Source organism: Vigna unguiculata, chromosome 8 (genome assembly GCF_037176805.1).
Source record: "Vigna unguiculata cultivar grain cowpea cultivar isolate G323 ecotype 2 chromosome 8, ASM3717680v1, whole genome shotgun sequence".
NCBI lineage: Eukaryota > Viridiplantae > Streptophyta > Magnoliopsida > Fabales > Fabaceae > Vigna > Vigna unguiculata.
In genome coordinates, this window is record NC_140799.1 from 36,206,619 (window position 1) to 36,218,224 (window position 11,606).

The 11,606-nt window shown below is 31.8% G+C and overlaps 2 protein-coding genes across 5 annotated transcripts; both read left to right on the forward strand.

Moving 5' to 3' along the window:
- The first annotated feature begins 1,818 nt into the window (after positions 1-1,818).
- LOC114194265 (Radical SAM superfamily protein) lies at positions 1,819-5,698 on the forward strand. The gene is made up of 10 exons (XM_028084389.2): positions 1,819-2,123; positions 2,221-2,296; positions 2,436-2,533; positions 2,844-2,945; positions 3,068-3,154; positions 3,415-3,531; positions 3,877-3,980; positions 4,572-4,711; positions 4,807-4,943; positions 5,051-5,698. The coding sequence occupies exons 1-10, from the start codon at positions 1,932-1,934 to the stop codon at positions 5,207-5,209; spliced, it is 1,212 nt and encodes a 403-aa protein (XP_027940190.1). The 5' UTR covers positions 1,819-1,931; the 3' UTR covers positions 5,210-5,698.
- Positions 5,699-6,708: 1,010 nt separating this feature from the next.
- On the forward strand, positions 6,709-9,981 carry LOC114194267 (ARM repeat superfamily protein). Of its 4 annotated transcripts, none has more exons than XM_028084393.2 (6): positions 6,709-6,960; positions 8,494-8,584; positions 8,722-8,832; positions 8,905-8,998; positions 9,088-9,170; positions 9,612-9,981. In XM_028084393.2, the coding sequence occupies exons 2-6, from the start codon at positions 8,513-8,515 to the stop codon at positions 9,786-9,788; spliced, it is 537 nt and encodes a 178-aa protein (XP_027940194.2). In that variant the 5' UTR covers positions 6,709-6,960; positions 8,494-8,512; the 3' UTR covers positions 9,789-9,981. The 4 variants fall into 4 exon arrangements, with proteins under 4 accessions (XP_027940194.2, XP_027940192.2, XP_027940193.2 ...); XM_028084391.2 differs by lacking the exon at positions 6,709-6,960 and adding an exon at positions 7,392-7,604; XM_028084392.2 differs by lacking the exon at positions 6,709-6,960 and adding an exon at positions 7,392-7,571.
- The last annotated feature ends 1,625 nt before the right edge of the window (positions 9,982-11,606 follow it).

Below are 11,606 nucleotides of genomic sequence, written 5' to 3' on the forward strand. Positions count from 1 at the left end.
AAAAGAAATATCATACATGTAATGATCACTCTTAATAAAAGTATTCAAATAGTTAAAAAGAATTGTTCACTTAGAAGAAAAAAATGATATTGTTACTTTTTTCTTTTCAATATCTAAATAAATTCATTTTTGGATCTTGTACACACCACTCATCATACTATGGGAGTTAGCTATACCCGAAATCGTTACCTTAACTGCAAGGAGGGGATTTCCAGAGACAAGGCTAGTGATTGGATTGAAGTCGTAACAAGGTAGTTATAATGCAAGGTACGACTGGATCACCTTTTTAAGGAGAATTAATGTTTGTTGGGTAGTTTGACACTGCTTTACACAAACAACAAGAAAAAGAAGTGAGTTATGTTTGTCCAAGGAGACTCAAAAATAAAGTATGTAGATATATCGATCCAAAGAAAGTTAAGAACATGTAATGACATAGATATCCCATATGCATAGATTTAGATTTAGCATGCTTATACGTAAAACATATATAACAAAAAGATTGCACATCATGTTTCATGCGGATCAATAAAAATAAACATGTAACATATATAATGTCTTTTAACAAATAATTATTTCATTGAACTTTTGGGCACACACAATTTTGTTTTTTTTTTTAAATAAAGTCATGCCTATAAAATTATTTGAAAGTTTCATTTTCACAATCTTTATATGTTACCAAAATGGGGGTTACTACCATAAAATTCTTTTAATAATTCAAAACCAAGCAAATTTATAATATTCATGATTGATTTTTTTTGAAATAAAAAGAAAAAAAAGAATCCATTTATTATGTAAAATTGATATAACTAAAAGGATATAATGGCTAGAAAATAACTATTCTTTTAATTTGATATAGAATTAGACATTTACTTAGAAATATGGAATTCCTTAATATTTACTAAAATTTATATCTTTTAAAATTTAATTTAAGTATAGAAATTGTCTACTAACTTAGTCCTAAGGTTAGAATTTTAACTTTTTTATGGTATCTCACTCATTGTTCTGATCATTTTAAGAGAAGGTTTTTTTGCCCTCCACCTAAGTTGCATAGAAAAAGTCCAAAAAGTTAATATAAAAAAACATTGAAATTTCATAGGATCTTTATGTCGCGGACCTTCAACAAATATTTAAGAGTATTACAATCTTTATATAAATATATAAATTTTTTTGGATGTGTTGATAAATTTTTTTGGATGTATAAAAATGTAAGTCTCGCACCTCTTATTTTTTTCGTGAACTTGAAAAAAAAAATGAGCTAAAAATGTTAAAATAATTTATCATGCATTTAATATTTGCCTTTAATTTTTATACAAAATTCACTCTAAGAAAACTTATAATTGATTATATATATATATTTATTTATTTGTAAAAATAATTTATTATTAACTTTTAGTTTATGTTAAAAAATCTTCTTTTTTACTTTTTTATTTAGCCAAATATATTTATTCTATTCTATTTCTCATCTGTTTTTACCTTCTCTTCTTTACATAACTTTACGCTTTCTTTTTACGTTTTTTCCTTCCATACCAAACAAAACCTTAGTTTTTTAATATAAAAACTCAACTTTTTATTCTTCCCATTCTCACACATTACCTTATTATAATTTCAATAAATATTATAGCATCAATCAATTGCATAAATCGAACTAAAATTAAAAACAACTTAAATATAAAGTAACTCTACAAGATTTTTTGTTGTTGAAGAAAAAAATTTTTATAAGAAATCAAAGGTTCTTGTTTTTATCCTTGTAATCTTAATTATTATTTAAAAAAAAAAAAGTACAAAGTAAGGGTTTAAGGTTTTAAGTAACAGTTTTTTTCTTCTTCTTCTCTTCCCTTCTTCATTTTATGAGTTTTCATTATCTTCTTCTCATCTCATGCCAAAGCCAAGAGTGAAGAAGCAAAGGTAAGATTCAACTACACTCCAATCCAATGCTGGCGCTAATTCAGAACTGCTCCATGCCACTCGCACGTGCGGTGCGACCTCCATCTCGCACGCAGGTGCAACCTTATTTCTCGTCCATGGTGTGTGCATCCATGTCCCCACGTCCCAACTCCCAGTCTCAGGTTCTCCTTGGTTTATCAGAGAAGGAGCTGCAACAGCTTGCCCTTGACTTCGGTCAGGTAAATTTATCATCTTTTCCCAATTTAATTGGAGCAAAACATAAAAGAAAAAAAAAAAAACATTTCAATTTCTCATTTTTTGGTTCGATTTTTTCAGGAAACCTACCGGGGCAAGCAACTTTATCATTTCTTGTACCAGAGGAAGCTTAGAGAAATTAAGGATTTCTCTCAGTGTGGGTTTATTATTATTTTTCTACTCTTTTTTATATTTATTTTTTATTCATTCCCTTTCGTATATATATTTTTGTCTCTTTTTACGTTTTTTCTTTAGACATTTCATTATGGTTGTGTTATGGTTTTCTTACATTGCAGTGCCTCAGGGTTTTAGGAATACTCTTGAAGGAGCTGGATGGAAAGTGGGGCGTTCTCCTATTTTCGAAACTGTAACTGCAGCTGATGGAACTGTTAAGGTGAGGAGTGTAATCATAATTCAACAAAAAAGTTTTAAATTGCGGTTGTGGTTTCGTTTTTATATATTTTGATGGTTTCTTGTTGTTTAATTGGCCATTTTATGTTTCAAGATGTTCAATTGAGGATGAAATGTTGATTTTTGTGGACGAGTTCTGAATTATTTTGGCAATGACTTTTTTTTTTCTTCTTTTGATGATATACTTGGTACTTGCAAAAAGTAGGATATACTTGCTCTTTGAGGAATTTGATTATGGGGATTTCCTTGGCTTCTTACACTTTTTAGTGTTGGCTTGGCGTTTGATTTTGCAGTTGTTGTTAAAGTTGGAGGACAATAGGTTGATTGAAACTGTTGGCATTCCAGTTATGGATGGCACAGGTTTGAGTCGCCTCACGGCATGTGTCTCATCACAGGTGTTTTCCCTCTTTCCTGAAGTATTTGTACAGTTGATATGGTAACTTATTTTTGTTTATGTGATAATTAAGTGCTGATGTTTCCATTATGTTGTTATTGCCATCTGTTGTTTGGATATTAGGTTGGTTGCCCTTTACGCTGCTCCTTTTGTGCCACTGGAAAAGGGGGGTTTTCAAGGAATCTTCAGAGACATGAAATCGTTGAACAGGTTTGTGTCATGTCCATGATCCATCCATGTTTGTCCGTTAAAGCAGTTTGATGTTAGATTATCTGCAGGGTTGATGAGATAGTCAGGTAGATTACTAGTGCTTCTGTGATTAATTAAAAGAGATTATAAAAGAAAATAGAAAGTAAAAAGAATGTATAAAGTAAAGATAAGAGGCTTTGGTTTAGGATTGTTAATGTTCTGAAACAAGCTTGACTTGGTTTTCTGCAAGACAGGGATAAAATTCATCTTATGTGAAACAGGTCTTGGCCATTGAGGAGGTCTTCAAGCATAGGGTGTCAAATGTAGTGTTTATGGGAATGGGTGAACCAATGTTAAATCTGAAGGCAGTACTTGAAGCACACCGTTGCTTGAATAAGGTGAATAAATATATGTGGCATTATTTCCTTCGAAAGGCTTACTCAAAATTGTATGTTGTAAACATGTTCTATGAGATTGGGAGATCAAACTTTCATGTATTTACATAATATATTTTTTATGAAGACTTTCCCGACTTACTTTATGCCACATGTGAATGCATATGTAATTTATCTTCAATACAAGTGCAAAGTTTATATGCATACATTGCTCTCTCCTTCAAAACTTCAAGGAATCACATTGTCTGCATAATATTTGTTCTCGTTTCACTTTCTATATTTCATTGTATTGTGATAAAGTATTATAATAAGATTTTGTTGTAAGTATGCTTTGCTGTGTTCTTTTAGGATGTGCAAATTGGGCAAAGAATGATAACCATCTCCACTGTGGGCGTTCCAAATACAATAAAGAAACTTGCTTCTCACAAACTTCAATCTACCTTAGCTGTGAGGTAATTACCTTTGATATGAATAAAATTTTGACTTGCTACTAATTTTACTCTTCATGCTAAGCTAGATGTCCGGTAGCAAAATGACATTTGCACCAGTATTCAGACCTTTAGGCTGCCAGCACTGTATCTTGAATTTTCATATCATTAGTTTTTAGTCAATGCAACTTCGTAATATTTCCAAAGTTGGGATAAAATTTGAACTTTCATGAGTCTATGTATCTTTCATTCCATTATTTCGTAATTTTCTCCAGAACCTAAATTTTTCTGCAGCTCAACAACAGGCATTACTAGAATGTTGCAAATGCACTTTCCATTAAGTTAGTTGAAGATATAAACTTTGAAATGACATTTCTCTCTTTATCATTTTTTTTGTAGAATGCTCTGAATTGCTGAACTGATCTCTTCCCCTCCTGCTTTAAAAAAAATAAAATAAAAATAAAAGAATCTGTGTTCGACTATTTTGGATTTGTGGCCAGAGTATATCATTATTCTGTGCTTGTGTATAATTTCAGATAGCTTTTTAATGGATTCTTTTTTATCCATATATATGTATATTCTATTATGTGAATTTTCTTTTGTGTTTTGTATCAGTCTACATGCTCCTAATCAGAAACTTAGGGAGACAATTGTTCCAAGTGCAAAATCCTACCCGCTGGATGCACTTATGTTAGACTGCAGAGATTACTTTCGGCAAACCAGCAGACGGGTTTCCTTTGAATATGCACTTTTAGGTATTGAAAGTTCTAATACATACTATTCACTTCTCTTACTAAAAGGTTGGTGTAATCCTTATAATTCTCATGGCACATTCTTGGCATTTGAGTAGCTGGAGTCAATGACTCGGTAGAGCATGCAGCAGAACTTGCTGAGTTACTCCATGGTGCGGGCAGTGGATATCATGTCAACTTGATACCTTTCAATCCAATAGAAGACTCTGAGTATAAGCGTCCTTCCAAGAGAGCAGTATGATAATTTTCTTGTCTTCTGTTCATTTTAGCACACAATTTAGTTCATGCCCTGAATCATCTTTGTAATTTTCGTTGTTTAATCTAAAAATCCTAATTGGGTAGGTGCAAGCATTTTCTGGTGCTTTGGAGTCTGCTAAAATAACTGTTAGTGTACGTCACACAAGAGGGTTGGATGCAAATGCAGCTTGTGGTCAGCTACGGAACAAGTTCCAGAAAACTCCTCTGGCCGCTGACCCTATGGATCTTGCAGTAAGCTGTTGATTGCAGTGTCTCTTTCTTGGCTGTTGATTTTACCTACATGCCTGTATGTCATACAGTAACAAGTTTGCAGTAAGCAGTTGGTGAGAGAGGCTTGATGAGCCAAAAGATGAGCATAAAATCTACTATTACTTGTTGTGAATGATGAAGGTGTTTACTGTTGCTGCATCAGTTGGCAATTTTGCTGGATCTTGTAGACCTTGGAAATTAGAATTGTTGGACTCTATGGCATCTATATGGACTACACTGAGAGCAACACGTTAAGAAACAGCAGAGTTAGACCTAAAAGGCAAGAGGGAGATATTTTCCTATGTGTCTGATCTCTAATCTCTTATTACTGTAAAAACATGCTTAACTTTATTGTTGCAAGATGCACACTTTCCTAGCAGAAAATAACAGAGAGTAACAAATTTAAAACTACTATCTTGTTTTGAGATGTACCAAATATGTTTGTGAATGACATTGTTTAAATGAAGCAAATTAGTTTTAATATCCTAGCTTTTGTTTAATAATACTGTTCTTGGTGACTGTCTTTCTCAGATATATACATGTTGAGAATTTTTGTCCTTCATATACAAAAAATACGTGTTTGGTTTTGGAGCCTTAATACTTGGAAATCATTGAAATAAATAATTTGTAATAACGTAAAAGAAAACTATTAAAAATTTATAATTCTAATATTTATGAAATAGAAAAGGAATACAATTATCTTTTTCTAGAAAATGATAAAAGAATATAATATTTTGTTAAAAATAGCTTCATAACCCTAGTTTTCTATGTGAATAGAAACTTGTAAAACAAAGGTGAACATCTTGTCGAACCAAAATAAATACTTCTATAAATAGTTTTTGGAAGTAAATAAAATATTTTAAAAGTAGGAGGTTTTGAAAAAAAAAACAGAAAATCAGTTAAAAAATATCATCTAAATGATAAAAAAAAATTGTCAAAATTTAATTATTAAAAAATCACTTTCCTTCAAAGTAATAACAGACTTTCAATTAAATTATTTGTCTGTCTTACTATTTTTTGTATAAAATTTTGATTTGTATGTTCATTAGTTATATATTCTCTTTTTAAGTACCGGAAAAAATAAATTATATACCACAGCAAATATTCCAGCTTATTAAATATTTTCTCAGGTTTTAAAAATTAAAGTAGATCTATCTATTTGTCATCCCTTCAAAAAAGAGATTGGTAAATATAATTAGTTTTAATTCTACTTCCATTTGCTAAAATCTGAAACTACCCGTTTATTTTTTTTTTAAATCTATCAATTTGTCAACTAACATTTATTTTTTTATATCAATTTTTAATTAAAAGTACCCATTTTCTAATTTAAAAATCCTATCAATTTGTTATTTAAAACTAGTAATTTTAAAATTTTAGAAATATGCCGATTTTTAATGAAGTTTCCAAGGATTTATTATCATCTTTTTGTTTTAAACTTTTTGCACAATAGTTATGATTTGTAATATTTATACTTCCACGCTCTGTGCCGTGTGGCTTGCACAAACCCCCCATCAACCACCGGGTGAGATCGGCCGTAGCACAAATCCCTCCGATTCCGGCGAACGATCTGCGCGCTGCAGTAACTTAGTGCTATTCTGCAGAAAATCAGCCGCGACTCTCACGACTTCGCCGCCATTCTGCCGCAACTTTGTCGCTAATCCGGTGCAACTCTGCGACGACTCTGCCGCTGTCTTCTGTAACTGCGCAGTGACTCCCCGGATGATTCTCCACTGATTTGCTGAGTTGTAAGGGACACTAATTCTCTCTCCCTTCCTTCCTATTGGCCGTGCATTTTGTGTGTCTCCATTACATTATAGTGTGTTTTAGGACTGTGACTACACTATAAATTTTACACTGTTTTAGGGCTGTTTCTGAAAATTTCCTTCTCTGTTTATGATTTATGAGTGTTGTATTCCTAAATTTTAAAGTAAAATGTGGATTTGTATTATTAAATTTTGAAAAATGGATTTCTCTAGTCATCTCAAGTGAAACTGCGGGAAACTGTTAGTATTATGGATGATGAAATGAATACTGAAAACCACCAATTCTCAATCTTATTGAATAAAAGGTAATTAATCAAAAAGGGCTACATTTAGTAGAAAAGAAGGCTATATATACGCGTAACAGCAGCAAACACTAAAGTCAGAAAAATAAAAAAAATGAAATGGAAAAATAAAAGCAAGATATAATGTTTAGTAAAAGGAGAAAGAGAAGAAGGGAATACGTACGCATGAGGGAACAACGAAAGAGGGAAAAGAAAAGGGAGCAGTGACGCCGCTGAACCAGAGACCCGACGGAGCTGCGACGCGAAGCGATCGGAACTGCGACGTGGACGAGCGGAGCTACGGCGTCGAAGGTGATGAAGATCAAACTCGAGATCACGAAATAGGTCAACGTTCGATTAGGGTTTTCCATTTGGGATTTGGGCTTCGATCTCTGCTTACAATTGGATTTTCGATTTGAGTCGTTGGGGTTTTAATTTGGGCTTAAAATCTGAATGCCAACGACATGTTTTTCTGTCATTTCATCCCGTTTTTTGAACTCGGTATCTCAAACTCACGAGTCTGGTACGAGTCAGCGAGTTTACTCCGAGTTTGACAAATAACGAGTTTATATGCGAGTTAACTCGTCAACAGTGTCATGACTCGCAGACTCGTACGGATTTACTAGTCAACCCGCGAGTTCGATAATCTTGCTGTTAGGTTTTATAGAGGGGGTTTCACTGGGGAGAACAACACCAATGAGACCTGAACCCCCAATGAGACCTGAACCCTTAGACTCACATTTGGATTCCTAACAATCTTCACTCACTTGGATTCCTAATAATCTCCACACTGTGAAGAAGACTTTCGATACTAGGACCATACTGGTACTGCACTCGTCTCGTCTGAGCCGATATTAACCATCGACTCTGATACCACTTGTCAGGTTTTACAGGTTTTACAGAGGGGTTTCACTGGGGAGAACAACACCAATGAGATCTGAGCCTAACCACATAAGACACTGACACCACTCTCAACCCAAAACTTTAAGGCAATGAATTTATAGGTCTTTATTCTTATATAGTGCTCTACATTCTCATTTTTTGTCAATGTGGGACTTAGACTCACACTTGGATTCCTAACATAGACTGCATAATAAACGCCTTGACCAAGTTGAATATTAAGTTGAGTTTTATGACATTGGGGATATTCTGTTCTCCTTATCAAAATTTCCTTATAAATGAAATTTTCTTTTCTATGTTCTCCTCACTTTTATACTTTTGATGGTGACACTAGAAGGTAGAGACCAGCATACATGTTCACCAATGACCGGAGGCAACAAGAACGAACAGGGAGATATGGAACTTCCAGAGTGGAATTCCTTCAGGTTTTTCTTCCTTCTCACATTTTCAACTATAATATAACAATGAAAACACTTAACTTGCAATCAATAATAATGTACCAATAAATTGTATGTCTTGTGATTGTTTTTTTGGACCTAGATGGATATAATGTTTGTTTCAGGAATTGGTGACTCAGTTTCAGAACACATCTGCAGATGAAACAAGAGAGAAGATTTTGGCAAATTTGGCCAACTTTGCCTATGATCCTTACAACTACAACTTCTTGCGTCAGGTAGGTCCTATCAGTTTGCTTTCCAGAAAAAACTGTACGTCGTTAACTAAATGCACTTGCATAATATTGCAGCTTAACGTTTTGGAACTTTTCATTGACTGCTTAACGGAACCCAATGAAAAGCTTGTAGAATTTGGCATAGGAGGGATCTGCAATTCTTGTGTTGGTAATTCCAGTGACTGTATCTTCAGTGATATCATTATTTCTGCTTGTCTAATTGTTTATCTTATTGACAAAAATTACAATTTTGTGTAGATCCTGCCAATTCCGCAATTGTAACTAAGTTTGGTGGGATACCTCCTATAATTCAATGTTTATCAAGCCCAGATAGAAACACTGTAAGAATAAGTTCTTGCTTTTTTGGCTCCTAAAATGCAGACCATGTAGCTTGTAGGTCAAGGGGGATTACTAAAACATCAACATCCAGATTTTAAAAATTTCTGTTAGCATTTCCTCCCATAAGTTTAAGTTTACAGGCATGATTTTGTTTTTTACTCCATCACTAAGTATTTTTTTACCTGTGAAAATAATTGTGATTTTTCATATGAAATTTAATTATTTGAAACATGCACTTTTTCACTTATTAGAGAAATATGTTCTAGTAGGTACTCTTTTAATTACCTAACTCACAATACTAACAACTCATTATGCAAATTATTTTTTTGCATTTGCAGAGTAATGTTTCTTACATTAGCCTGTACATTCTAAAGTTATTTTTATTTCATAAAAGAATCAATTACAATGTGGTAAATTAACGGTGCATTTATCTGATGCTTTAGGTAAATTATGCACTTGGGTCACTTTATTATATCTGTGACGATTTTAACAAGGAGGAGATTTTAAAGCCCGAAGTTATTGACATCATTAGAAGGTACGCTGCTGCCGAGGATGTTAGTGTGAGTTTCAGTAATCTGGCTAAAGCTTTTGTGAATAAACATCTATCAGGGAACGAGTGAGATTTAAACTTTTCTGCTCACAATTTACACTACCTTCTACAATTAAGTATGTATTGTTATTAAAACTATGAGTCTTGACTTACACACAAACACATTTATTCCTGTGGTCTGGGTTGAATTTGAGTATTGGTATCATTGTATATTCGATTGGTGCTATAGAATTTAAGAAATTGACATGATTTCAGAATGAGAATTTTCTCTGAAAACCCTATAGACACAATTATTTCCTTGGTCTGGGTTGGTTTTGAGTACTAGAATGGAAACATTTTCAAGTATATTTAATGGATAAAATCTTATCTATGATTAATAATAGACAAAAATCTGTTATGGGTTGCCGGCTTGAACCTATTTTAAAAAAAATAATAATTGGAAAATTCTTTTATATGTTACAGTAAATAAGCAACGAAACTATGAATTAAAAAACATGTAAGATATTATAATCAAAGTATAGAATAAAGAAAAATAATAATAATGAAAATTTTCAACGTGTTTATATAAGGTATAAATCTATTGAATTATTAACTGAATTTATCTTTTATTGAAAAGAATTATCTTAAAAATAAAATATTTTTTACACTTTAAATATGTTAATTTTTTCTTCGTTTTGTTACCTTATTTTGTGTGAGCTAATTCTATCAAAATAAATCTATTTTGTTTTCAACAAGACACTTCTTTTAGTCTTGTTTTTTTACAGGTAATAAAACAATTCTCAACATACAAAACAAACAACCATTTGTATTATATGCCTTATGTAACGTCCCATAAGAGGGCTTTACACCTTACATACTCAAAAAGTATAATCAATTTAGTTATTTGATTGTGTAAAATTGATTATTAATTATTCCAAGTTGTGTGATGGATAGTTGAACGTTGGTTGTAACTTAACAAGAGTTTAGAATTTTATAATATAACAATTTTTCATGTTATATAAGAACGGCATTATGAAACATTTTGAAATTTATATTATAAAAAAAATTGCATAAAAAGTTAAACATGTATTTATTGGATAAATTTTAATTTCACAATGGCCCCTATAAATTATTCGTAGCTCCATCATTGTTATTGATGTTAAAATAACAATTGAGATTGTATTTGTAAAAACAATTTCTGTATAATAAAAAATTCTTTCCAAGATAAATTCATCAATTTGAATGTCATTGATGATTGTAAGAATATTTGTTCTATCAATTTGATTTTGTTGATTCTAAAGATCCTTTATATCTCTTAATGAAAATCTACAATGTGGGATTTAAGATTTTATGAGAGTTCACTTAATACTGAACAAATTTGAATACCAAAAATCAAATTATCTTGTATACCTAATTCATTTGAATTGAAACCATTTTTTAGTTGATCTATGACGATAATAATATTTTTCCAAATATAAGAACTTCTCATTAAAAAAATATTTTTCACCATAAAAATCATATGTTAAAATCTAAACTCACTATCTTTGAGCAATTCGAAAGAGATTCGATACACACTACTCAAATATCTTTAATTCTTAGTATGTCAATATAGTTTTCATAACTTTTTTTTTTCAACTCTCTGAACTTTAAGTTCTATAAGTGACATCCTTGCAATACAAAATAACCCCTTAGCTCAATAACATTGTAACATCAACTATATTAGTCAATACAATAACAAATAATAATTATTATAGTTACCAAAAATGTTAAAGGATGTCTGATTTTATAGAAAACCTTTCACATAACTTCGTGTGTAGTGTTGATATAATTTCAAACTCACAAACACCCTAAATCTTAATACTAAATCTAAAATGATTATTGAATGAGTTAAGGTGAACACTAACACGAT

Coding starts and splice junctions, on each gene's coding strand:
- LOC114194265 (XM_028084389.2), top strand. CDS start 1,932: ATGCTGGCGCTAATTCAGAACTGCTCCATGCCACTCGCACGTGCGGTG. Junction 2,297..2,435: donor AATTAAGGATTTCTCTCAGT/GTGGGTTTATTA, acceptor CTTACATTGCAG/TGCCTCAGGGTTTTAGGAAT. Junction 3,981..4,571: donor CAATCTACCTTAGCTGTGAG/GTAATTACCTTT, acceptor GTTTTGTATCAG/TCTACATGCTCCTAATCAGA.
- LOC114194267 (XM_028084393.2), top strand. CDS start 8,513: ATGTTCACCAATGACCGGAGGCAACAAGAACGAACAGGGAGATATGGA. Junction 8,833..8,904: donor ACTACAACTTCTTGCGTCAG/GTAGGTCCTATC, acceptor ATAATATTGCAG/CTTAACGTTTTGGAACTTTT. Junction 9,171..9,611: donor CAAGCCCAGATAGAAACACT/GTAAGAATAAGT, acceptor CTGATGCTTTAG/GTAAATTATGCACTTGGGTC.